This window comes from Phoca vitulina, unplaced genomic scaffold, assembly GCF_004348235.1.
Source record: "Phoca vitulina isolate PV1807 unplaced genomic scaffold, GSC_HSeal_1.0 scaffold46, whole genome shotgun sequence".
NCBI lineage: Eukaryota > Metazoa > Chordata > Mammalia > Carnivora > Phocidae > Phoca > Phoca vitulina.
Window position 1 is genome coordinate 1,052,780 of NW_022589749.1, and position 27,654 is coordinate 1,080,433.

General features: G+C 44.9%; 1 protein-coding gene across 1 annotated transcript in view; it reads left to right on the plus strand.

Moving 5' to 3' along the window:
* Positions 1-27,654, plus strand: part of CIT (citron rho-interacting serine/threonine kinase) — a 161,770-nt gene that overhangs the window by 67,044 nt on the left and 67,072 nt on the right. The window contains 8 exon segments of the mRNA XM_032431628.1: positions 9,184-9,289; positions 10,195-10,338; positions 11,654-11,773; positions 16,816-16,986; positions 17,279-17,329; positions 18,068-18,121; positions 20,508-20,648; positions 25,887-25,982. Of these exon segments, the coding sequence (XP_032287519.1) occupies positions 9,184-9,289; positions 10,195-10,338; positions 11,654-11,773; positions 16,816-16,986; positions 17,279-17,329; positions 18,068-18,121; positions 20,508-20,648; positions 25,887-25,982 (883 nt within the window).

Here is a 27,654-nt window from a genome sequence, read left to right on the forward strand (position 1 = left end):
TACCAGTTTCTCAACGTCCCTGTCCTGTTTCCTCCCAACACAGATAGACTTGTTTGCTCATTCAGTGAGCCAGTAGGTGCCAATTTGGTTTCCTTGTTTCATTTAACAAACTACCACTCTCCCTACACTTCTAGACAAGAAAACTGAGTCTTCTTAAGCTATTTTCCATCTCCCCCACCAGCCCGTCATTTGCCAGGTTCTCTCTCTAAGTTGTACCTCTAGGATGACACTTGAGTCTATGCCCTTCTTTCTGTCCTTACTGCCACCCCTCATGGAGTTTTGCTTGGACTGTTGCAGTAGCCTCCTAACCGATTTCTCTGCCTCCAGTTTTCCCAGCTCTGATCCATTCTTCACAGAGGGTGGAATTCTTCCAAAGCACAAGTTGGATGATGTCATTCTCCTGCTCAGACCTTCAGTACCATCACAGTGTGCACAGAATTAATGGCCGCTCCTGAACTTGGTATTCCAGGCTGGTATGCCAAGACCCCAGCCTGCCTTTTCATTCGTACCTCTGTCTTCTCCCCTGTGTCTGGGCACGCTGCTCAGCGCTCACTGGGGACAGGTACCATCATGTCTTCCACCTCTCGCCTGAAACAGTGCGTTGCCCTTGGCAGGTCTTCAAAGAACATTTGTCAAATTGAAGTACACTAAAGTGGCCAAGGACTATGCTAATTCCTTCTGCACAAGTGCTAATGGAAGCTGTCCTCTAGTGAGCACTTCTTGTGTGCCCAGAGCTGTGCTGAGTGCCTTACATGCATGATCTCACTAGGTCTTCCCAGTCTCGACTGGGAAGGTAGCGACTCTGTGAGGTAGCAGGTATTAACCCCATTTCCAGATGAGAACACTGAGCCTCAGCCGGGTTGAGTTCTTTTCCTGACGTCTTGCAGGTGGTGACACATCGAAGACTTAGCCTCGTCGCTGGCTGCCTCCAGGAGCACTGTGCTGTCCTGCCTCTAACAGTTGTGACTTAGCTGGATTGTGCGGGACCTACGGGCTAGCCTAATAATAAGGGTGAAAGAGTGGCTCTTACTGAGAATTCACTACCAGGCCCTATTCCAAGTGCTTGACAAACATCCTTGCTTAATCCCAGCAGCACCCATTGTTTTACAGATAAGGAAACTGATCGTGAAGCTTGGGTTACCTTTTTTTTTTTTTGTAAGATTTATTTATTATTTTGGGGGGGGGTGCCCACGGGAGCCCGGGAAGGGCGGAGGCAGAGGGAGAGAGAGAATCCCAAGCAGACTCTATGCTGAGCGCAGAGCCCAATGCAGGGATGGATCTCACCATCCTGAGATCACGACCTGAGCCCAAATCAAGAGTCAGATGCTCAACCAACTGAGCCACCCAGGTGTGCCCTGAAGCTTGAGTTACTTCTTAAAGTTCGCACACCTTGCAAGTGGCAGAGAGCGGCCAACTTTTCCAACTTTTAACTTTAGAGTTGACATAAGTATTCTTTATTTTGGGGCACAAACTGTGGTACACACATTAAAAGCCCAGGCTTTGGAATCAGGTAGATGTGGGTTCCCATCTAGGCTCTGCCGCTCACCACCTGTGTGAATGAGGCATTTAGCTTCTCCCAGCATCAATTCCCTTATGTATAAAGTGGGGGTTGTTACAGTGCCTAGCTGCTAGGTTTGTTGGGGGAACACACAGAGCATGTGATATTAGCACCTGGAGCAGAGTGAGGGTCCATTTCATATTTGTTCTTGTTATTTTGGGGTGAGAATGGGCCTAGGGATGCTTTCAATTCTCCCTTCGTCCCTGCTTGAGTTTATAAAGACATCTTGCTAGTTTCTGCCCATTGAGAGAATCAGGCTCCACGTGGGGTGCCTGACAGATGTCCTAATATCTCCATCCAATTTTTTACTCTGAATGGAGTCCGTGATGTGTTGGCTAAACCGGTTCCTTCCATAAAACATGCTCGAGGCTTCTGGTGGGATCTAGTTCCAGTGGGGTCTGGAACTTGGTGCTGGGGAAATGTGCTGTGCCCAACCTGGATGTCACGCACTCCCACCCACCCCCTAGTGCTTGAGTGTCCCCAGGAGGGGACAGTGCGTGTGTCATCGTGACACTGCTGTCCTAGAACCAGTGTATCCGGGCATCTTGCAGGCAAGGGCCAGAAAGCTTTCTCGTGCCAGCATTGATTCAGCATACTTCTTGCTTTGGATTCCTTTGCCCACTGTGACCTTTAAACTGAGGCTGCCCGGGGCACAGAAATATTTGGCATACCATTCATTCACCCATTCATTCACTCCACAGATACACTGCTCTAGGCCTTGTGGCATAACTGAACAAGCCAGACAGGGTCCCTGCCCTCAAGCTAGCATTCTGTTGGGGGAGACAGAGGATAAATAAGTTCATATATAAGAGATTTTCAGATGATGGTGAGGGCTGTGAAGAAATAAGAACCTGGGATGGGGAATGACCACATGGATCCCTGAGGCTGGGACTTAGCCTGTGGGTGTCCAGTGAGCACAGAGCCTGGTGGGGTAGGTAGAGCTTCAGGGGTACATGGGGAGCTGAGTTTTGAGGTAGGATGGGCCTTCAGGTTTGGATTTTGAGTAGGGACGTGGTACATGTGGTTCTCGTTGACCGTGTGTGGTGGATGGAAAGGCAGCAAGAACTGGACTCAACGAGATAAGTTAGGTCACTGCAGCCATCCAGGTAGGAGGCGGAAGTATGGCATTAACCCACAGAGCAAGGCACTGGCTTAGAGGTGGGGACTGTATGAGTAAATTCCACCAGTAGCTACACTTTCATTAATAATGTGCTTTTAAATAAATGCTTCTTGAGTTACGTATTAATCATTCCAAAGCAAATGCTCTGATTCAGCTGGAGACCACTGCTGTGTGTGTGTGTGTGTGTGTGTGTGTGTGTGTATGAGAGAGAGAGAGAGGGGGAGAGAGAATATATGATGTGTATGGGTAGGTAAGGGTGCCCCAAAGCTAGCTAGACTCTGAAACTTTAGTAGAGCCGTATTTTTAATATTTCCAAGTGTTCATGATGGACACCACTCGTGTATTTTTAAATGGGCTTATAAAGTTAGTTCATAAATTTCAGAATGCTCAATCTTAAAAGCCAATATATTTTTGGAACAGAATGCTGATGAGTGTTTTATTTTTTGCACCATATTACATCTTGCAGTTGCATGTATTTTTAGTGCCATTGGCCACAATTAAGGTAGGGCCCTCAGCTGAGCTAATTTTGATTCCCTGGGTTTAGACTCAAGTATCCATTCTTGGTTATCTCGAGAATATCTGTGATTTGTGATCTGGGTTCTCTGTGATCTGGGGGCATCTTCTGCAGTCTTAGGATCCTCTTCCTAAGGGAATAAATGGATGGCTTGATGCTTAAGCATGATCTTAATTATTATAGCAGCGACGAGAGAGTATTCAACACATACACTTTCTTGAGGATGGAAGTACAGATTGTATTCTCTTTTGACAGGAAGCATTCTTTTGGTACCTTTATTAAGGAATTTTTTTGAGTCGTGGATGATTACAGACACCGGGAAAACTGCATTTTATCATTTGTACTTAAATGTTGAAGTTACATGGAAAGCAATTTTTAGGTCACATCTAACACGTTTCAAGCAAATATTCTTTCTGCTGCAGCAGAACCAACTGAGCCCGACCTTCCATCCGTGGGTCATATACCATTATCTCTAGTAATACTCTTTGGGCCCCTGTAATTATAAAGCAGATGTGTATATCAGGAAGAGATGTTGATTTCAGAGTAATTTTTCTAGAAAATAGAAGCTGGAAAAAAGAGGAAAACCCAAACTTGGCTTCGTGCTGCTATGTGTGGGCGGCTGGCTGCATGCACCCGCTGCTCAGAAGTGCCTTTTCTCTCCATGGGTATAACTCGCTGTGTATCAGAGATGCGGCCAGGAGGAGTAGGCAAGCAATGTGTGGGCAGGCTGCATGTTCTTTTATTAGCATCCTCATTGTACTGCATCTCATCGAGCCTGGAGCATGAACCAGCCTGGGCCTCTAAAGTCTGTACTGTTTCCTATTTAATTACACCCCTGAGTCGCCAAATGAGGGAAGAAGAGTTGCTCTTGTGTGTGTGTTGAGCTGTTTCTGGGGGCGGCTGTGGACTGACCTGAATGGCTGTTCTTGGGCACCTGGGCTGTCCTGGGCTCAGCCTTGGAGCTGCCCTCCCAGCATGGCCCTCAGTCAGTCACGGATGGAAGTTAACTTCCCTTGAGTGATCCATTTCCCTTTCTTCCATGAGCTCGCTCCTCTGGGTCTCTGCAGCACTGTTCTTGGGTTGCTTCTCTTGGGTTTGTCCAAGGCTCGGGATTTGAACCTATGGCCATTGGGTTGCAGAGCCCAGTTTTGAACCAAAACCCAGTTCTGCTGCCCCATACCTGCACCCACATCATCATAATGGGGTGGGAGCATGTAGAGGCCATAGGGTAAGCCATTCCCGTAGCTTCAGTGCCATGTGATAACAATACCCACCTCATAGGATTGTTGAATGAGTTCAATGACGTAACTTGTAAAGTATCAAGTATAGTGTCTGATGCGTAGTTAAGTGCTTAGTGAATGGACACTATTATTGAGGACAAAGGTAGCGGCATTAATTCTCTCCTACATTGCTACTTGTTTGAGGACAGGAATTCTGGCTTTCTTAACTAGGTGTCTACATGAAAAATAAATAGAATACAAATATGTTGAGCCATACCTGTGTCTAGTGTGTTTCTCTTACAGAAGTAATTCATGGAAATGGTATATTGACTTATTAAAAATAGGGTAAGAATAGTCTTTAATCACTGTCTGCAATCTGCACATTGTCTTGAAATTCAGAGCCCACCATGATGAACTTCAAAACTGTGTCCCTACTCAAGGAGTGACCAAAAGGCACCAGTACCAAATGGCCTGGCCAAAATACCACCTCGAGCCAAATGCTAGGGACAGTCACACTATGAGTTTTAAATGCCTAGACCCGAAATCACAGGTGTTTTCTTCTAATTAGCATCCCGGTTCTCAATCCTCTCTGTACATCAGAATCACCTGAGAGCTTAATAAAATGGCGCCGCCCAGGACCCCCTCCCAGTCTGTCTCCTGTTTAATTGGTCTAGTTGGGCCCTGGACATCAGGTTTTTTTTGTTGTTGTTGTTGTTTTGTTTTTTTAAGACTTTATATTTTTAAGAGCAGTTTTAGGTTCGCAGCAATATTAGCAAAAGGTACAGAGATTTCCCATTTACCCCCAAATATACACAGCCTCCCCCATCATCAACATCCCCCACCAAGAGGGTATTCTCGTTACAGTTGATGAACCTACACTGAAATGTTATCATCACCCAAAGTCCATGTTTACCTTAGAGTTCACTGTTAGTGTTGTGCATATTATGGGTTTTGACAAATGTGTAAGGACATGGATCCACCATCATAGTATCTCATGGAGTATTTTCACTGCCTTACATCAGTATTTTATAAAAGCTTTCCAGGTGATTCTAATGTGCAGCCTGGTTGAAGACCAGGGAAGTTCCAGAAAGCTGTGAGGACATTTGTCCCCACTCCATTCCTCCAGCCTTAGGTACAAGCTGGGTTCAGTACCAGCATTCTTACCATAGCTTTTTTTTTTTTTTAGGTGTGATTTTTATTTATTCTTAAAAAAAGGAGATTTCTTTAGCAGCTTTATCCTGAAGAGCTCTTAATTGCTGTACTTAGAACTTCTAAACAGTAAACACTTGTCAAGCATCAACATAGCTATCAAAATAGAAAGAGGGAGTTGATCTCAGATGATGAGGAGGGCTGTCTGAGGGTCTCCTGTGAGTGCAGGTGGGTGGGTGGGGCGCATATCCCCTTGATTCTGGGCCTCATTAATGAGTGACCTAGAAACGCTTTTTTTTTTTTTTAATAAGCAATCAGCTTTTGTACCCACAGCAGCACACTTTAAACAGTAAACACTGCTGGATCCTGTCCTCCATGTGTTATCAAGTTTTGGGACCACTTCCTACCCCCAACATCATGTACCCCCTGAATCGTTCTTCTAGAAGGGGCTGGTTCTGTGTTCAGGCACAAAGAGCTATGGCCTCTGCTATCATCCCTGACCCAGGTCAGTGTGTAACTTAGTAAACATGTGGGTGCCTCCTGATTACTAAAGGACCGGGGACCCGTCTATGGATCATCCCTCCCTCCTTGGGGGGTTTGGGTCTCCTTCTCTAGCCTACCCACCAGAGTGAAGTCAGGAATAAAGGAAGCAGCAAAGGCAACCCAAGGTCATGCCAAGTAACCCATTTCATCTCAGGTTAAAAAGAAAAAGTGTGTATGTATGTGGGTTTTGGCTAGATTTTAGATAGAAAATAGGCTAGTGAGAGCTCTAGAACTTGATTAAAATTTTTTGCCAAAGGTGATACCAAAAGATTTGTTTCTGGATTTCAATCCCTGTTGCCCATTTGGTTTAATGTGAATAATAGCACGGAACACTTTTAGCCCCCTGAGTTTTACTATTCCAAGCAACTGTTCTAGGCCTGTGAGGCATGCGCTATTTATTTACACCGTTGCATGGGTTGTGATGATAGAAATGACAATGATAATAGCAATGGTTGACATTTATTGAACCCTCATAATGTGCCAGGCGCAGTGCCAAGGGCAATATCCGGCTTATCTCATTTAACCCTCACAAGAACTCTTTGAAGGAGGTTGAGAATTATCCCCATTTTACAGATGAGACTGAGGCTCCGCGAGTGGCAGAGTCAGATTTTGAACAGAGCGGCATGCCTCTGGGTGCCGACTGCAGCGTGAATGTAGGGAGCCGTCACCAGGGTACAGCGAGCCAGCCCTACCGTGTCAGCCCTTGCCACTGGGCCAGGGAGGGAGGGCTGAGTTGCTGCAGGAAACGGACCTCCTGTAGGCCAGGAAATAGTTTGGGGCATCAGAAAGCAGAATTTCATGGGCTGGTAAGAAGTGAGTGCTCACTGATGACCGGCTCCTGCAACCCTGTTACCAAGGCAACAAAGATGGGCACGTGGGGCGGTGGTGGGCTCTATCACACATCCCTCTGCGCACACGAACCTCTGCCGGCTGTTCCTCTGGCCCTGCCCTTCCCCCACCCCAGTGTTCATGCCCAGGGTGCCACCCGCTGAGGGCAGATGCCCTGGGTGAGAAGTGTCCTCTCTACCCATGACCACTGCTTCTCGGGACGAGGCAGAGTGTGTGAATGACATAAACATGTGTGGGTAAGCGCCTCCTTTCTGTGGAGAGGGCCTCCTTCCAGCCCCTTCTTGGGAGGTCCTGCTGCATTCTTTTCATGACACCATCCTGGGCGCTCTCTCAGGTGCACCTGTCAGTCCCTGAACTCCAGCTCTCTGTAGAGACCAGCAGAGATCAATTATGAATCGGCAACTTCCTCACCTCTAAAATGCCTCATAGAATGATAGAGAATAAAGAGTTAAGACCTAGCTAGCTTCAGACAGGAGCCATGTGTGTAGTCCATGCTCAGGAAGCGTGGCAGTCTCCTGTTGCTGTAACAAGTTGCCACAAATAAGTGGCTTAAAACAGCATGAATGTATCACCTTGGAGTTCTGGAGGTCAGGAAGCCAGGATGGGTTTTGCTGGGCTGAAATCGGGTGTAGACAGGGCTGCGCTCTGTGGAGCCTCTAGGAGAGAATCGGTTTCCTTGCCTTTCCCAGCTTCTAGAGGCCGCCCAGATTCTTTGGCTTGGGTCCCCTTCCTCCCCCTTCAAAGCTAGCGGCGTAGCATCTTCGAATCTCTCTCTCTCTGACTCTGACCTGATTTCTGCTCTCACTTCCCCTCCCCTCCTCTACTTCTGTCTCCCAGGGACCCTTGTGGTAACATTAGATCTGCCCAGATAATCCAAGATAATCTCCCCATCTCAGAACTCTTACCTTAGTCCCAGCTGCAAAGTCTCTTTTGAGTCCGACTCAATGTCAAGTAACAGATTCACAGGTTCCAGGCATCAGGACATGGACAAGTTGGGGGTGGGGGACTTATTTGGCCCACCATAACAAGCATTAGCTGGATTTTTTTTTTGGTCTTTTTTTTTTTTTTAAAGATTTTTTATTTGAGGGGTGCCTGGGTGGCTCAGTTGGTTAAGGGTCTGCCTTCGGCTCAGGTTCTCCCTCTGCTCCCCCCCCCCCCGCTTGTGATCTCTCTCTCTCTCTCTCAAATAAATAAATAAAATCTTAAAAAAAAAAAGATTTTTTATTTAAGTGAGAGAGAGCAGAGCGAGCAAGAACACGAGTTGGGGGGAGGAGCAGAGGGAGAGAGAGAAGCAGACTCCCCGCTGAGCAGGGAGCCCGTCGCAGGGCTCCATCCCAGGACCCTGGGATCATGACCTGAGCCGATGGCAAACACTTAACCGACTGAGCCACCCAGGCACCTGCGTTAGCTGTTTTTTATAAAATGGAAACAGAACCAAACTGGCTAGCTTGGGGCTGGAAGAACCAGTAATTGGATCAGTATTGTCACTAATGATGTTTGTTAGGCACTCGCTGTGTTAGCTCACTCTTGCCTCAGGGCCTTTGCATCTTATTCCCCTTCCCTGGGGTTTGCTTCCTTCCAGAGCTTTGGATGGCCAGCACCTTCTTATCCTTCAGGTCCCAGCTCAGATGTCACCGCTCAGAGAGGCCCGTCCTGGTCACCCTTGCTTAGACCAAGCCCCTGACCCATTTCCCTCTCTCACACCATGGCACCCTGTTTCCTTCTTTGCCATCATCTGTAACTTTTTGTTTGTGTGTCTTACTGATGCATTCTGTCTGCCATCTGTGGAAGTCAGCTCTGGGAGGGTGGGGGCCCCCTGTCTTGTTCATAGCTGTTCCAGTACCGGGAACAGAGCAGGTGCCCAGTGCATATCTGTTCTGTGAGTAAGTGAAAGAAGCTGTGTAGGCACAATGCCGTGCATTTAATGCTCATGCTCCTTCTGTGGGACGTCCCTTCATCATCCCACCTCACAGATATGGCAACCAGGGCCCAGAGAGGCTGAATCGTTGCCTCAGGTCAACGGCGACTGAGTTTACACCCAGGTCTGCCAGAGTTATTGCTTCTGTCCACCTCTCTGCCTCGTGGCCTTGATGTCATCAGAAGCTTCTTGAGCCAGCTCTGTGGACGGCCACAGAACTCTGGCAGGTCCGTTATCTCTGCCACGGGTTCTGAAAGCCGCTTTTCAGACCCACCTGCTGGCCACCTTGACGCTGGCTTTCTTCTTATCTAGGTCTGTCGTGTCAAGTCTGGACTCCCCTGCCAAGACTAGCTCCATGGAAAAGAAACTTCTCATCAAAAGCAAAGAGCTGCAAGACTCCCAGGACAAGTGTCACAAGGTATTTATTTCCGCAGCTGGCCTCCCTCCTTGCTCCAGGATCCTCCCGTCAGTCTATGCCAAGGGATCCGCCCGGGGCCGCTGCTGGCACTGAGCCACCTGATCCATACTGAGCGGGCGAGGCGCTCCCTCCCTCGCTGAAGTCTCGCCTCCAGCAGCTCAGAGGGAGATGAATTCAGGCCTTGACGTTGCTGTAAATCCTTTAAATCTTAACCAGAGGAGGCCCTGGATTTAAAAACGGCCCGTTCCTCAGCATGACCCAGCCAGATGTCTGCTTCTTCCGGCAGGTGGCGTGGGTCCTCACCTGTGGCCGAGTTGCATCCCATCTGCTTTGAGTGATGCGAAGTCTCTCTTCCTAGTCCTTTAAGCCTCCTGCTTATGTAACTGCAGCCACTGTGTTGACTATGCTCAACGTCTCTTAACGCTCACTGTTCCTGCCCAGGGGCAGCTCTCTGGAAGCTCCTAAGACCCACTCCTTGCCTGGGACTCCTCTGAGAGTGCAGACGAATACATATCTCCTTGCCCTGTCCTGGATTGGTCCTCTAGATCTTTGCAAGGAGATGGGGGGGATCAAGATGGATTTGGGATAAAATTAAAGTGACGCGTGCCAAAAACCAAACTAAACCCAAAAAGCATACAGGTGAAAAATGGTGATTGTGGCTTCCTTGCTCACGGGGCTAGAGAAGTGACCAAGTGTGAACCGAGTCTTGGATGAGAGGAGTGACTTAGCATTGGTGACTGTCCTTACGAAGAACTGTGCACTCCCGGGCGAAGAAGCAATGGTATTTCCTTCCCAACCTTTGGCGAATTAGTGCCAGCCCAGGTGGTTTCGGAGGCTGCTTGAGATTTGATTGCTCCAAACGAACCTCCATGGGCCCTTTTAACCTGTCGATGTGTCTGTTTCAGATGGAGCAGGAAATGACCCGGTTACATCGGAGAGTGTCAGAGGTGGAGGCTGTGCTTAGTCAGAAGGAGGTGGAGCTGAAGGCCTCTGAGACTCAGAGATCCCTCCTGGAGCAGGACCTTGCTACCTACATCACAGAATGCAGTGTGAGCCTTCCCCAAAGTCCCCTTCCCTCGGAGGCGGCACTTCCTGTTGTGTGTGTCTCATCCTGTTTCATGACAGCTTCATGAGGCACATCACAGCCAATGGCAGAGCGTAGAGAGAGAGACAGAGAGAGAGAGGGAGAGAGAGAGAGAGGGAGTGTTCCAAGGCAAGCTGTGTGATTGGCAGGGTAGCCTGAGCCAGGCGGGAGGTCCCAGAACTGTGAGGACTGGGCTCCAGGAGTCGCGGCAGGCTGTGGATCCTGGACACGGGCCTTGTCGTTGCTGCGGCGAGCGGCCAAGGCTCCAAGCGCCTCCCCTCCCAGCCTCTCTGGTCGATACCCCTTCCACCACCAGCAGCCTCGAGAGCCCAACTCCTAAATGAGCACAGGAACATATATTTTGAATCTGCCTGAGATCTGTTTTCCATTGCTTAGAACCAGTGCAGCAACGAGAAAACTGAGCCTGTAAAAACAAAACAAAACAAAACAAAAAACCCAGGCCCTCTGTCATTATTTACCATGTGACTTTTTTTTTTTTTTCCTTTCCTTCACAAGAGTAGACTGTCTTCTCCATTGTCTCGTTAAATTTTTCATTCAGGTGTTTTTTTTAACGTGGCCAATTAAACAGTCTTAAGAAGTTGAATCACACATTTTTCAAGTTTTTTTTCACAAGGGAGAGGAAATCTATAGAACGTGGCTGATTAAGAATAACTGCTATGTTTCCATTCCAGATTTGGCTGCCTTTCAGTGGTGGGTGAAGTTATTCAGATATGTATCTCAGTGCCACTGAAGCATTGAGGGAACCTTATGGATGAAAGGTGTCCAGGAAACGTAAGCCAGGAGGTGGAATTAGACCCCTTGGGGTCTTAAGTGGCAATTAGGCAAGAAGGAAGTCATTGCTACTTTGAAAGAGGGATCTATCCTGGAGAGCCCTCTAATATCCGATATTCCAGAACAGACTTCCTAGCCATCCCAATGGTGGGTTAACGAAAGGCTAAGGGATCTTGTTGGTTTTCAGTCCCAAACACACAAGTAAGTATCTGACAGGACAGGTAGACAGCGGTAAGAGGCAGGTTGTGATGCCAGTTTGCAGTTTCAGGCCGGACCCGTGAGGACACAAGGTTGAGATGATGTTTCTTGAACCGAGGGGTTTTACAGGAAAAACCGGAGCCAGCAACCACCTGGAAGTTGTCAACTTTGCTCCGTCACCCGAAACCGTCGTGGTGTCTGCGAAGCAGCTTGCAAGCTCCCTTTAATGAATCTTTCCAAACAGAGCAGGAACCACAGGGCATCCCTATTAAAATTTTTGCTTTCCTCAGAGCTTAAAGCGAAGTTTGGAGCAAGCACGGATGGAGGTGTCCCAGGAGGATGACAAAGCACTGCAGCTTCTCCATGATATCAGAGAGCAGAGCCGGAAGCTCCAGGAAATCAAAGAGCAGGTATGACTGCTGCTCAGGTCTGGTACCTAGACCTCTAATTTCAGGGGAGGTGTGTTTCAGGAGGGGCAGAGAGAGGGAAGGGGGTGGGGGGAGAGAGAGAGAGAGAGAGAGAGAGAGAGAGAGAGAGAGAGAGAGGTATGTAGGTCATTTGGAAACTGTATATTCTCCATGATTTATATAAACGGTGGAGCGCTTGTTCTAGCTCCTTTTGAAGTCTGCAGCCCAGCATGGCTACTCTTTTCAATGAAAGGTATAGGTTTAGAACAAAAGTGGCCAAACTGTGGCCCGTGGGGCGAATCTGGCTCACCACCTGTTTTCCATGGCCACGAGCTAAGAATGGCTTTTGCATTTTTAACTGGTTGGGGAAAAAAAAATGAAGAAGAATATTTCATGACATGTGAAAATTATATGGAATTCAAATTCCAGCATCCATAAATAAAGTTTTATTGGAACACAGCCATGCCCATTCATTTATGTAGTGTCCGTGGCTGCTTGTCATGCTACAGTGGCAGGGGTGGGTAGTTGTGACAAAGACCATATGGCCCACAAAGCAGAAATTACTTGGTGTCTAGCTTTTTACAGAAAAAGTTTGCCAATCTCTGCTTTAGACCATCAAAAAAATTAATATTTTTATAGCTTTTCAGATATACTTTAAGTTTTTGAGAGAAGCCAGGATTATTTCTTTTTTTTTTCTTTTTTTTTTTTAAGATTTTATTTATTTATTTGAGAGAGAGAGAGCACAAATGAGGAGAGGAACGGAGGGAGAGAGAGAAGCAGACTCCCTGAGGAGCAGGGAGCCCGACGTGGGGCTGGGTCCCAGGACCCAGGACCCATGACCTGAGCCGAAGGCAGAGGCTTAACCAACTGAGCCACCCAGGCACCCCAAAGCCAGGATATTTCATAGTTTTACTTGTATAAAGATAGAGAAGAAGAGCTTGAGCAGCGAAGGCCGCGTCAGAATTAACCCGGGAAATCTGAGCGCAGAAGGCCATCCCCTGAGTGTTCAGAAAAGAGAATCAAGATGTTTAAAAAGCCTACTTACTCTCTTTCTTTTTTTTCCTTTCTAAAAGGGTTTTCTTTCTAGATGGTTCATTTTTATTTTGCTTCATTGTTTCCTTTTTAGCATGGATTTTTCGGTCCTTTCAAGAAACTGTAAATAGAAACTTTAATGAAGAGATGGCAATGAGCGATTGGGAGAGCTGAATTATCAGCTGCCAGGCAACTCTCATTCACTTCAGAAAAATCTAATGGAAACAGTGATGGGAATGAACATTTTTGTCTCTGGATAGCACAGACTTAGCCATCTGGGTGGTAATGCAACAGACTCCTGCAAATCATTGATCCATTAGCTTTTCTTTAAAGAAAAAAATGAATGTTTTGGGGTTTTTGTTGGCACAATCTGTGTATCGCCTTACTATTTTAAAGTGATTAGTTAATATCCTTGCTTGATCAAGATGTTATAAATAAACCTGCAAAGGTAATGTTGGCAATCTGTTCTGAAAACCGATACTAATCTTAGAGACTTTGAAGGTAGAGTTTGAAAAATCTGCTCTGACAGTTGACTCATTGCGCCTTTTATCAACATAAAAGTGTCAAGGGACAGGATTCTTTTTCTCCCATTAGTTCAATGTGTTTTGGAGATTTGCTTTTGGTGACATCCTGGGGGAAATGAAAGCCGCATTTGGCCACCAGAGGGAGCAGCTGGTGGCCATGCCTTCCATAGGAACTGAATTAACAGGACATTTTGAAAAGGTGCATGCTGATGGTTGAGTTCAGAGAGATGTCTTTGATGATTCATACAACAGTTGGCATACATGGGGAGTTTTAGATTTAATGACTGCTAGAAGTTTCACTGGGGGGCAGAAAACTTCTCAGCTTCAGATTTTCTTTCTCATCGGAAGATGGATTTATTAAATTGGCGTTTAGTGAATTTTGGGAGACCAGGATGTCTGCAGTCCAGGAAAAAGCATTTCCCGCTTCTCAGTGGACTCCTAGTGTTTGGTTTGCAGCTTGTCGATTCCTCCCAGATTTGGCATTTATTCCCCCCACTTTTTCTCTCAAAAGCTAATTTCTGTACAGCTATTCATGTTTAAAATTTCTAAACATTTTGCTTCTGCTTAGCCACCCCCTATAGAGTGTTTGCATTTGGTTTACAATAAAAACACCTAAGAGTCTCACATGATAGCTCGATTCATGTACCATTACTAGAGATTGCTGATGCCCCTCGCCCCTTCCTCGGGAAGGGGAACAGAAGTTTGAGTAACACAGAAGGCATTGGTGTTTTGGGATTTCTGATTGGATAGGTATATGTCTGCTACTTTCTTTCCACAAAACTCTGAGCCTCCATTCAGAAGACTTTAGGGCAGACCTCGAAAGTTGTCCGTGGTTCCCTCTCTTGAGCCCACTCAACACTGACTGACAGTCCATCCCATGCCAAGATACAATCGCTGTCTCTCCGCTCTCCTTGGAAACAGGCCTGATCGTCTTCTCTCAGATTTTTCCTGAAGCAGGGATTTGGTTAGCTGTTGGATTTGTAGGATTTCCTTGAGGGAGGCAGCATGATAACAGCAGCTCAACAGATGAGGTAGAAATCCTTTTGGTGCTTGTAGCAATCTGGGTACCCCAAGAGCTCAGATTGCTGAGAGAGATGTTGCCTGATTCTTGCCTTCCTCCCCCTGAGCACCGGCAGCTCAGGAAAGAGAAATGTTGAGGGAAAGAACAACGCTCTGTCCTTGCTCTGGACAAAACACAAAAATTACTTATGCTTCTTGCCGGCAGAAGTTCCGGACAGAAAAAGGAACTTGAGGATAAAAGATGCCCAAGATTTTCTCTCAGCTCTTTGCTTCCTCTAGAGCTTGGTGTTTGTGCCTGTGAGCAGGGCCAGCAGTACTTTTAGGGACCCATAAAATGTTTACTTTTTTTTTTTAATCAGAGGAAAAAAATTGAGCTTTTAGGTCAAAGAAACTGTTTTTGTAGATAATACTAATGTTTTTGTCGCTATATGAATGCCATTGGAAAATATATATATTTTTAAAGATTTTATTTATTTGAGAGAGAGAGCACGAGCATGAGCAGGGGGGAGGGGCAGAGGGAGAAGCAGACTCCCCACTGAGCAGGGAACGGATCCCAGGACCCTGAGATCATGACCCTGAGATCATGACCTGAGCCAAAGGCAGACGCTTAACTGACTGAGACACCCAGGGACCCCATAAAATATAATTTTTCATGCATGTTTTTTTTTTTAAATGAAGGAGGGGGTCCAGGGAGGCACAGTGCCCAGAGCCGCCAAAGTCATAATGCAACCCTGGCCAAGGGGGCTAGAAAGTAAAGGATGCAAGGATGTATCAGTTCACATAATCTGGCTCATGTTCCGCTCTTTCAGTTCAGATAATTGTGAGCGGGTTGTGAAGACCTTTGGTTCTGTAACCCAGCGTCAGCCACTTTGTGTGCACCCCCCAGACAGCCTGGTGCCCCATGACTTCTGGGACTGACCTTCAATAATAGTATGCTTAGGGGTGGGCGAAGTAAAATGAGACTGTGCTCACTCTGGGCTCATTATTTTCCTTTCCCAATTATATAGAGAGGTGTGCTTGCATGAAAACTATCCAGTTTTCTTAAGAACATCACCTCTGCTTTAGCGTGCATCTAGGGGAATTGCCTGCTACGATGGGATGAAAGGTTTGCTTTATACCCTGTTATTTAAAAAAATCAATTATTGTTTTTACTGGTTAAAAACATGTCCTTGCTTAATTGATACCTCTTCAATGATTTCCTGGGAGAACAGATTTTAGAGATGTTCACTGTATATTGTGAATATCAAAGATGGTCTTGATTCAATTCCTTGTTCTTTTCACTTTATATCCTCCTCCCACCCTAAGCCACCTTGGATTGGATACACGCTCATTCATAATCCCTATATGCATAAGCTTTGATATTGCTGACAGAATATTTTCATACTTTGCCCCCAAGTTTTCAAAATCATTGCCCATTTCTTCTGGTAAATCCAATTTTGAAAAACCGATTCAAATGTTCTGTTTTGATTTTAGAAATTCATTTTGGAAAAGGTCAGGCTGTTTGGATCACTTTAAAGGTTTGCTCGAAGGAACAAGATAATTCTTTCTCCGGAGTTTTGCTCACAAGTTATTTTGACCAGAGCCAGTGTTTCTGACTCTTCCAAATTTCAGGGTGACTTGCATTTCAAGAGCAATGTTAAGTTCATCATTCAGTTTTGGGCCCAGAGAAATTAATGGTGAGAAACCGACATGATGAGTTTCACCTTCCAAGATTCTTTCTACTGAGATTTCCAATTATCCCCTTGTGCCGTCTGAAAGGTTAATTTTAAAACTAGTACCATATCTAATTGTGTTAGGAGCACATGACTTCTAAAGGACAAATCTATATAAATGATTACCCTTGGAAGAAAGCTACATGTAAGCAGTTTATGCTGGTTGTTTAAAGAACATCCCTTTCAGCTCTCCTGTGTTGCAAATGCCTTAAGGTTCTGTGCTACTTGTGTGGTATTATTTGCTCAAAGGATCTTATTAGATACAGGCACTTATGTTCCAAATGGTGTTACTAATGATACATGATCTACATTAAAACAGTTTAAAGATTTTTATTTATTTGAGAGAGAGAGAGCGAGAGAGCACGTGAGGGGAGGGGTAGAGGGTGAGGGAGAGAAAGGGAGAGAATCCCAAGCAGACTCCATGTTGAGTGTGGAGCCCGACTCGGGGCTTGATCTCACAGCCCTGAGATGATAACCTGAGCTGAAACCAAGAGTTGGACACTCAACCGACTGAACCAACCAGGTGCCCCTACCTACATTAAGATAGTTTAAAGACTTAATATTCTTATCTCCCTCCTCGCCCTCCCTACACCTCTCCCTTCTGCCCATTTTGATCCATCTTTTCTCTAGGACTGTTCCCTGCCAATCTGTCTTCAACGTGCGTCTTCCCTCCGTGGTCCATGGTCTTCTGTCTTCACTGCCTGTCTTTTCTTTGGGGGTTCTAAAGTTCACCTTTCTTCCCTTGCCTGCCCTTTAGGAGTACCAGGCTCAAGTGGAAGAAATGAGGTTGATGATGAATCAGTTAGAAGAGGACCTTGTTTCGGCAAGGAGACGGAGTGATCTCTATGAATCGGAGTTGAGAGAGTCTCGGCTCGCTGCTGAAGAGTTCAAGCGGAAAGCGACAGAATGTCAGCATAAACTAATGAAGGTAGCCAGCCACCTGCCAGAAGGCTGTTTTTGGGGTAGACTCCTGGATGATCTTAGTAAGAATAAAGGGAATACTAGCTTCATGAGTGTATGTTTGTGGAATAATGGAATACTCTGCCAAGCTCCTGGTCTTTTTTTATAGAAGATAACCTAGTTATCATCATCATCATCATCATCATCATCATCATCATCATCATCATCATCTGGCCGTAGAAACCAAGAAAGTACGGTAGTCTCTGTAAGACTTTTAGGTGCTTGAGATTTTCCAATATGTTTTATCTCTTAACTTATAGGCTAAGGATCAAGGGAAGCCTGAAGTGGGAGAATATTCCAAACTGGAGAAGGTATTTTCCATTGTTGGTATTGCTATTTTTGGTAGATAATCTGTAAAAATTTTTTTAAAAGATTTTATTTATTTGAGAGCGAGAGCTCACATGTGTGGGGGTGGGGTGGGGTGGGGTAGAGGAGCAGAAGGAGAGGGACAGGCAGACTCACACTGAGTGTGGAGCCCAATGCAGGGCTCGATCTCATAACCCTGAGATCACGAGCCAAAATCAAGAGTTGGACACTTAACTTACTGAGCCACCCAGGTGCCCTGATAATCTTTTAAATGTTACTCTCCATGGCTAGTCATTGGTTAAGAATACTCTTGCAATGGATAGAGAACTCTCTTCCAGGTTTATTTTGATGGTCAATCTCTGGGCAACCACATTTAGCTTTAGCTGTGGTTCTAAAAGGGATAAAAGACACCTCATTTTTTGTCATGCCTGATCACAGTAACATACAAACCAAGACACCTAGTAAAAACATAGGTGAAAATTTCTGTAGTCTTAAGGCACTGGGCAACTATGATTCTCTTGCCATTTGTGTGTTGCTGGTTCTAGGGAAGTAGCATGGAGATTTTCCTTGGGACATTCAAAGACTTCTCTGATAGGCCTCTGTTCTTCCTCTCCATTAGTAGGGGCTGGAAAACAGAACAAAAAGACCCCACAGAAACCTTCAGACAATAGCACTGCACTAAATGTAGCAAGACATTCATGCCAATTTACCTTTTGCTTTATTTCCTGGAATTTTAATTATAGATCAATGCTGAGCAACAGCTCAAAATTCAGGAGCTCCAAGAGAAGCTGGAAAAGGTAAGCCCGAGGTGATTTTTTGGGAACTTGCCCCTCATTTCCAAATACTTTTCTTTGCCTTGTCCTGGAACCCAAAAGATGAAAGAGACGGAACTAGTCAGCCAGCACCAAGGAAAATGAAGGGCGAGTGAGCTATTACCTGAAATATCAGAGTTCTGAATATAGTTTTTCCTTTTGAGACATGTCAGCAGTGTTTATTTTTAAAAACTCAAGCTGCGTGAGACTCTCAAGTAAAAGTTCTAATTATACTATGACAGGAACCCAAGAGGCCAAGAGGCCAGCTTCTCTCCCTTCAGGGGGCCAGGCTCCCCGTTTTGCACATTTGTAAGAGGAGCAGGGGTTGTTCATGACCCAGACGGCTTTCAGTGAGAAACCGTGGGCAGCCTTCCTGCCCATTGGAAGACTGGGGGAGCTGGGGAGTCATCTCTGGGTGGGGGAGGGGGTGGGTTTGGTTTATAGCATCCTGTGCAGTTGGTTTAATGACCCTCCCCTTGGCTGAACGCTGGAAATGCTAATGCATGGTCCAGAATGGATGTGGTTCTGAGACATGCCCATCACAGCAAGAATGTCCATGTGTTTCGTGGCCTGGTTTAATAGAGGCTCTTCTCATTTACTCTTTTTTTTTTGTTTGTTTTTTTAAAGTTGTGGTGAAAAACACATAACATTAAATTTACCATCTTGACCATTTTTTAAAAAAAGATTTATTTATTTGAGAAAGAAAGAGTGTGTGCATCTGTGCTGTGTGTGCAAGTTGGGGGAGGGGCAGAGGGAGAGACTCTTTCAGCAGACTCCTGCTGAGTGTGGAGCCTGATTCGGGGCTTGATCTCACAACCCATGAGATTATGATCTGCGCTGAAACCAAGAGTCGGCTGCTTAAGCGACTGAGCCACCCAGGCACCCCTACCATCTTAACCATTTTAAGTATAGAGTTTGGTAGTGTTAAGTATGCTCACATCGCTGCGCAGTGGATCTCTAGAACTTTTTCATCTGGCAAGACTAAAACTCTTGACCTGCTAATTTTCCTTCCTTCCTCCCCCTAGCCCTTGGTAAACCACCTTTCTGTGTTCTGTTTCTGTGATATGGACTACTTTAGAGACTTCAAATGAGTAGCATTATAGAATATTTGTTCTTTCATGACTGGCTTACTTCGTTTAGCATAATGTCCTTGAGGTTCATCCATGTTGTAGCGTGTGACAGGGTTTCCTTCTTTTTAAAGACTGCGTGATATTCCATTGTGTAGACAGACCACATTTTGTTCATCCGTTCATCCGTCCCCGTCTCACTGATCCTGGAGATCACTAATGAAAGCCTCTACCGCCCTCTTTCAGCTAGACATTTGTCTGAGGATTCACGTTTCTATCTAGAACTGTGTTCTCCAGCGGAAGTATGATGCAAGTCACAAGTGTCAGCTTCTGGTGTAATTTTAAATCTTCTAGTAGCCACGTTAAACAGGCAAAAAGAAACAGGTGAAGTTATTTGAATGATACAGTTTATTTAATCTGATAGAGCCAAAATATCGTTGCAGCGTTGTGTTGATAGTAAAACATTCACACTGTTTCAGTTTTTAAATGAATCAAACGTAAGTTACATTAAAAATTAATTTTCCAGCCACACCAGCCACATTGCAAGTGCTCAAGGGCCACCTGTGGCCAGTGGCTCCCGTGTTGGACAGTGCTGATCTCAAAGATGAAGTTTTCTTGAAGTTTTGACTTTTTAAAAATTATAATTCAAAGCAAATAAGTGTGAGATTGTTGGTTTCTTACCCTCAGATCTTTGCTATGATGCTGTAAGAGCTTCAGTATAGATAAGACCCAAGTGAAAATTAACTTCAAAAGGTTTAGCTGTTTTTTTTTTCTTTTTAAGCACAGATTTGTGAATTACCAGGGAACTCTATGGTTGTTGTAGGCTTTGATAGGTTGAAGGAAAGCTGACAGTTTTTATCCTTTTTTAAATAAAAGTAGTACAGATTCCCCATAGGAAAATGAGCAAATGAGATAATTAAATAAGAAGAAACTGAGGGTAAACACATTCACACCTGGGTAGGTAAGTCCTGCTAGGCCTTTCTGTTTGCATTTACTATGTTGCATTGAATCTAAGATACTAATGATTATCAGATGCACTGTATCTGTGCACCCCCAAGAAGGAAAAATTGCTGTCCATTTTAACTGTAAGATGCATTCCAAATTCAGTGATGTTAAAATATATATATAAGTGCACTTTAGTGGAGAGGAAATGCAGAATAAAGTGAATGTTAAATGGGTTTTGAAAATGGATCTGGTACATATATACTTAGTATTGCCTGACTTTTCCCTGTTGAGGAGATCGTCACTATCTTTTCATGTGAATGACTTTGGCCATCTGTCTCCTGTACCTTCTCCCCGGGTAGGCTGTAAAAGCCAGCACAGAGGCCACCGAACTGCTGCAGAATATCCGCCAGGCGAAGGAGCGAGCCGAGCGCGAGCTGGAGAAGCTGCAGAACCGGGAGGACTCCTCTGAAGGCATAAAAAAGAAGCTGGTGGAGGCCGAGGTGAGCAGGGGTCCTCAGCCCGTGGTGGACTGAGCCCGGGTCCCGGCGTGGCTGCCCATGAGCAGCCGACCAGCTTTGGGCCGTGCCAAGGAGAAGACACTGCAGAACCACTGTCCCTTCTGCCAGTCCCTTTGAAACCTGAGAGGCTTGGCAACGTTTTCCCCAAAGGGGAAGAAAAGACTGGTCACAGCAGCTTCAAGTAGAAAGATGTCCTGATAAGTGTGTTGCCTTTCTGTTCCTTTTCCTCTGGCCTCACGAACCTGGGAAGATTTACGTTTCAGTAGATGAACTGTAATGCTCTCCCTCAGTTTCTCTTTTTCTTCTCTCCACACCCCTGTTTTTCCTTGCCTCCTCCCCACAGAGTTAATAACGTTACCTTTCAAGGCTTCAGCTGTTACCTGTGTGTCGATGCCCGCCCCCCCCCCCCCCGGGGCCGGTATTTTGGGCCTCTTCTCTCCCTCGAATTCTTTGTTGTTGTTGTTGTTGCTGAAATATTTGATATAATTATACAGGAAACACATGAGTGTCTTCTGTTGTAAAAAACTTGAACAGTACTGAAGAATGGAGAATCAAAAGTAAAACTTCCCCCTTTCCCCTCCACCTCCCCTGCCGCCTTGGTGATTGTCCCAGAGAATAAACAGATCGTAGTTGATTTACACCTCCCCCCCCCTCCCCGCCCCAGGCTCTCTGCTTTCCCCTGCCCCGGTCCCGGCTGGTGCATCACATCTAGAATGAACTCCGTGTCTTCCCTCATGAGCAGGGCTCCCTTCTTAATCTCCTCATGCCAGTCAGGGCCACCATCACTCATCTGGTCACCCCAGGCTTGAAACCTTGACATCGTCTGTTCTCCTCGCTCCCTGCCATTCAGTGAGCCGCTCAGTCCTAGAAATCCAGCCCCGCTGTCTCCCCCGTTCACTCCTGCTTGCCATTTCTGTGGGCCTCCTCATGGTCCAGGCCTTCTTCCCCTTAGTTGAGCACATTTAGTCATTTCAGGGCCCTCCACTTTCCATCTTCCCTTCCTGCCCATTGGCTCATTCAATGTAAGACTCACGGGCCTCAACACAAGGCTCATCAGCACCCCCTGGCCCATCCCAGAGCTTTCAAAGCTTCCCTGTGTCTTACGTGCACCCCTGAACTTGGTACATGAAACTCTGAGCCATTCGACCCACTAGTGCTCCCTTTTACCTTCTCTCCTACTCTGTCCCCTAACGCATCTTATGCCCTAGCCACTGGAGGCTTCACCTGGGGCCTCACCGGCTCCCTACCCCCTCCATATTTGTGCTAATGCATCTGCCTTCGTCTGAAGGGCCCTCCACCCTCCCTTCCGCTCTCCCCACTCCAGCCTGGGTATCCCAGCGCCCTCCAAAGCTCACATCTCTGTGACTTCTCCCCTGAGCTCGTTCAGTGAAAAGGCCTCTCTCCTGCCTGCAACCTCCCCCGTCTTAACCTATATTATGTTTCTTTGTGTTTGTCTTATCTTTTCCAAGGGCAGGAATTCTGTCGGCTTCCTCTCCATATTTTCTGTGATGCCTAGTGTGATACTTTGCAGATAGTAGGTGCTTGGTAAATATTTGAATGAATGAATGCACTCTTATAACCCAACACAACCAAGTACTTGGATTCTAGAATCTTCTTTTCCTCACCGTTGCTTCGGGTGCCTGAGACTTCTCTTCCTGCCTTGCGCGTATGCTTCGCGAGGGCGCTCTCCCTCGGTGCAGGCGCCAAGCCCGTAGCAGTTACTCCATTAAAACTCTCTGATTGATTCATGATCTACAGGAACGCCGCCATTCTCTGGAGAACAAGGTAAAGAGGCTAGAGACCATGGAGCGTAGAGAAAACAGACTGAAGGATGACATCCAGACAAAATCCCAACAGATCCAGCAGATGGCTGATAAAATTCTGGTGAGCAGGAACAAAGGCTGAAAAGTTAAAAGACAACAGGTTAGAGGTCGCAGAGGGAAGGGGGTGAAAAGAGGAACGGAACGCCGTCACCCAGGGGAGGTGTCACCGAGTAGGTGAATGGAGAGAAGTGGCTTCAGTGTCTGCCCCCATGCTAGGATAGCACGAATAACCAAATGTTGGACGTCTCGGCACCGGTAACAGATCCGTAAATATTATTTTTCCGCTCTGTTTGCTACCGCCTGACATTTTAAAACATGAACGTGCGTCCTCTGTCATTTCCGATACGTTTTTACAGGAGCATTGACGTTCTTCTGTCAGCAGAGTTTTGTATGGCTGTTAACTTTGCAATGGCAATTTGCAAAACAGTGGGGATTTAGACCCTTAAAACCAAAACCCAGATTTTTGCTTTTGGAGAAGAAAGAAATTAGTCATGCAGGGTTGTTTTTCACAGAGTAGTATCTGTCATAGATCTGTGTTCACCCACTCACTCTCTCTGCTACAGTTGGTTATTAGTATTATTTTTCCCCCTTAATTTCCTTAGATGTAGCAGGTCTTTTTTTAGGTTTGTAAACCATCATGATTCTGTTTCCGGCTCTGGTGACCAAATTAACTTCATCAAGGAAAGCCAGCTTGGGTGCTACTCACAGATGTGGTGAGGTTTTGTCCCAGGCAGGTGAACTTTTAAAGGACTGTCCTTGGATCTCAGTCCCAAAGCCAGGAATGTGTGCCACGTTTGGGAGTCTTAGCGTTGACATGGAATCTGTTCATAGCCCCCTCCACTCTGCCCCTAGGAGAGACCCTGGACTGTTCCTTTCCACCATAAGGAGGCGAGGCGGTGAGCAGGGCAGTGCGTCTCTCTCTGTGTCTCTGCATCACTTCTGGAAAGTGGGTCACCTGCAACTATATGAACTCAAGAATGGCCAATTTATCGGCCTATCGTTAATACCAAAACCAAAAAAAAACCCCCAAACCCTTCAAAACTTTACCTGTCTATGTTTGCATATATTCACGAAGATATGGATGCTCTTGAGCGAACAGGTGAAAGAGAAATTGGTTGAACTGTTTTGCTTTAACACACAGTCTTCGTATATACGTCTGCACACCAAGGCAAATGTGACTGTTAGTCTACCCTTTCTGTTCTCTTGTTCCATCATCAAAGTTTCTCTTGGCGATTGTCAAGTGTGTGAATTTTATCGTGAGTAAAATTAGATCCTACCGAGATCCCACCACCGCTGTCCCTTGCTTGGTGCAAACAAAGTGGTTAAGTCTCCTGTAGTTGCAAAGTGTTTCTCTGTTTAATGGTGATGTGTTCATTCATTCATTCAACAAATATTTAATGAGCTTCTACTATGTGCCAAGCACTGTTCTAGGAGCTGGAAATGTAGCAGCGAACAACAATGTTTGCATAACAGGACTGAAGAGTTTGATCCAATACATAGAAAAGATAACGTTTTACAAAAATGACAACAACAACAAAAAATGCCAAACCACCAAGAAGTCAGATTTAGAATATCTGCTTTTCCAAAGATTCACTTGCTATTAAAATGTAGGAGTAGAGAGTTCTACCTTCTTGGATTCTGTGTTGTAAACTCCCATTCACATAGAGACCAGAAATCGGGTTTTCAAGTCGTCAGGTTCAGGGATCTGAGTTTTTGACCTGTTTTTAGACTCTGCTTTCCATTCCTGTGCTCTCTTAGGAGGACCGAAACTCAGACAAGATGATTATCAAGCGATTTCTAACATAAAGAAAAAGTAAACAGATTTCTTTGTTTGAGAGTATCTTGCCACCTGCCTGACTACCTTTGTGGTTGTGACTTTATTTATGGAAAGTGCCTTTTGCTCAAGAAACCTGTGCTTAGACTGTGAAGTACCCAGGACGTGGGCAGAGGGGGTCCTTACTACTGCCATATAATGATGATGCTTGGAAACAGATCCCCAAATGTCATTTGCTTTAAAATATTTGCTATTCTGATAAGACCTTTTTAAAACAGGAAATTGAGGTTCTCATTATAGCAAAGTCTTTTGCTTTAATGAAAGAAGTCATTGCAGGAGATCCTTTAGTGCACATAAAGCCCTTAAAGTATGTTTTTATTAATTAAAATCCTGTTTACATTCAACTTTTCAAGATCACATCTGTTAGATGGCAATAGATCTTGTGCACCTGGTCTTAAAATTGAACACTTTACTGGCCCCCAAAGCAAAGTCAATGCTTGTAGGCTTTAGAATTTCAAAAGCTTAATCAGTAACATTTTATGTGCATGTGAATCTGAAACTATTTTCCCCCCCATTTTAAGGACATATCCTGTATAATTTCCTCATTCTTCAAAATTCTCATAATTACTTCTACTTCAAGGAAAAATTTCATAACTGTGAAGAGATGCAAACTTGGGGTAATGACTTTTGATATTAGTAATTAACTAATGGGTCCAGATTCATAAGAATTAATGTGGATGCAGAAATCTGCATTTAGAGAATGTTTCAGTGGATTGAATGCTGCCTTTTATAAGATCAGTTTATAATACACTGGCAAATGAATTGGTATAATTTTCAAATGAATAACAATTTTGTTTAAAAGCAGAAATCTTAGAACGAAGGGAATGTTAAGTCTGAACTATTTATATCACTCCAAATTCTCTTCCCATCTTTAATATATATGCATACATATTTGGGTCATTATTATCACTGTATTTTATTTCTACTTTGTTCCCATTAGCATTGTAGCCTATAAACATGATATCATATGAACATCTCCAGATGTTCACATTCTCTACACACCAATCAGTTAAAACAAAAATCATTCAAACCTCAAAGTGTTTGAATTGTAACATTACCTTTCTTTCCATAGCTAGGGTGAGCAATCCTGTTGATAATCAGGAAAACACAAAATATTTTTTTATCATAATAAAATAACTTGAAATTTAAAAGAAATTAAAATTACTTCTTTTCATTTAAGGCTGTTATGACAGTGAAAATGGCCTGGGGCTCAAGGCAGTGGGCAGGGGCTTTGTGCTGCACTAAATTTTTAAATGTTGCCTTGTGACTGTCCTTTCTCTGTGCACAGATGAAGAGCTGCCTTTGTTTGACCTGTCACACTGACAGTGTTCTGATCCCAGCCCACCAGCTGTGTGTGTATGTGTGTGAATACTTGGACCTGGAAACCCCAGGGCCAAGGATCGGTGGTGGTTTCCTTCCCAAGAGCCTTAGGGCTAGTCATGAAGGAACATGTGCCTGTTGCTTGTGGTGCCAATGCCAAAGTCATGTTTCCCGTGAATGTCTAACACACCTGAGCTATGTCTTTCCCTTTGCACACCTGACCGTCTGTTCCTTTGTGTCCAGGAGCTGGAGGAGAAGCACCGTGAGGCCCAGGTCTCAGCCCAGCACCTAGAGGTGCACCTGAAACAGAAAGAACAGCACTACGAGGAAAAAATTAAAGTAAACACACTTTCTGATCTTCCCCAGCATTCTTCCTCTGGCATGACCTAGCTTCTCTCTCTTCCTGGGCACTTTGGGCTCCTTCTTGCTAGACCCAAGGCCTGTTTGGGGTAAATGCTGTCCTCAGGCCATGGTGGGAGGTTTTGGGGTGTTAACCCATGTGGGGGATGTTAAAAAAAAAATTTTTTTTTTAATTATTAATCTCAGTTCTGTCTTTAATGTATTTTTCGCCCCACTGTCATTCAGTCCATGATGATTTAGATTTAGCCACAGACTCACCATTCTTTGCTTTAATTTCCTTCCTGCATCTCAGACCTGAACATTTTCCTTTTGTTTAAAGTATATCCCTGAGGACTTTCCTTAGCGAAGACCTGCTGGTGACAAGGTCCCGGTCCCGTGTGTCTGAAAGTATCTTTATTTCACACTCATTCTTGAAAGGTGTTCTGCCTGGGGATAGAATTTGGGGTTGACAGTTATTTGTTATGACACCCTTTGAAGGTATCACTCCATTGTCTTTTGACTTTCATTATTGCTAATGAGAAGTCAGCTGTCGGTCTAACCGTTGCTTTCTTTGAAAATCATCGCTCTTTTTTGTTTGGCTGCTTTTAAAATTTTGCTCGGTCTTTAATTTTCTAAAGTTTTACTATGATGTATCTAAATTCAGATTGATTATTTATCTTGCTCGAGATATACAGGACTTTAAAATATATTGGTATCTTTTATCAATTCTGGAAAATTATTGGTCGCTATATCTCAAATATTGTCCCTTTTCCTTCCTTCTTCCTTTTTGAGGGTGTGAGTAGGCATCATGTGCGATTTTTTTCATATTTTCCATTTCTTTATCTCTCGAAGCACATTGGGGGTAAGTTCTGACTGATTTTCCACTTTACTGATTCTTACCTGTCAAATCTGCTGTTAAATCCATCCAGTGAGTTTTAAATTTCAGTTACTGTATTTCTGGTTTCTAGACATTTTATTTGGCTCCTTCCCAAGTTTAGTAGATTATTTAAGACAATAATTTTCTATTTCCTGCATTCATTTTTAAGCTTGTCTTTTATTTCTTTAAACACATTAGCATAGTTGTTTTATGTTCTTTATCTGATAATTCCAGTATCTGATGTATCTGAAGGTCTGTTTCTGCTCTGTTGTTTCTCTTTGTTGTTCTTCACAGTGCCTGTCGTCTTCTTCTTTTTTTAATAAGGTTTTATTTATTTACTTGACAGTGAGATAGAGAGCACAAGTAGGCAGAGCTGCAGGCAGAGGGAGAGGGAGAAGCAGGCTCTCCGCTGAGCAGGGACCCTGACGCAGGGCTTGAGCCCAGGACCCTGGGATCATGACCTGAGCTGAAGGCAGAGGCATAACTGACTGAGCCACCCAGGCGCCCCTCACGGTGCCTGTCTTCTTGTGTGCTTGGTCAGCTGCTCATTTTCCTTAGAAAATTATTAATGGGAATTCTTTGAGGCATTGAATGGAAATGTGTACTCCCTTCGGGGGTGGCCCTGGGCTTAGACTTTTCGGTCTTCTTACCCTTTGAGGCTATTAAAAATGAAGTTCAAGTTTATTTGGTTCAGCAAATGCCTCAAGTTAAAAATAGCTTTGTGTTCATCTTAACTCTCTAGGTTTCTGCTGTCACTTAGAATTTTAGTTTCTAATTTCTTAGTCTCTTGCCAAT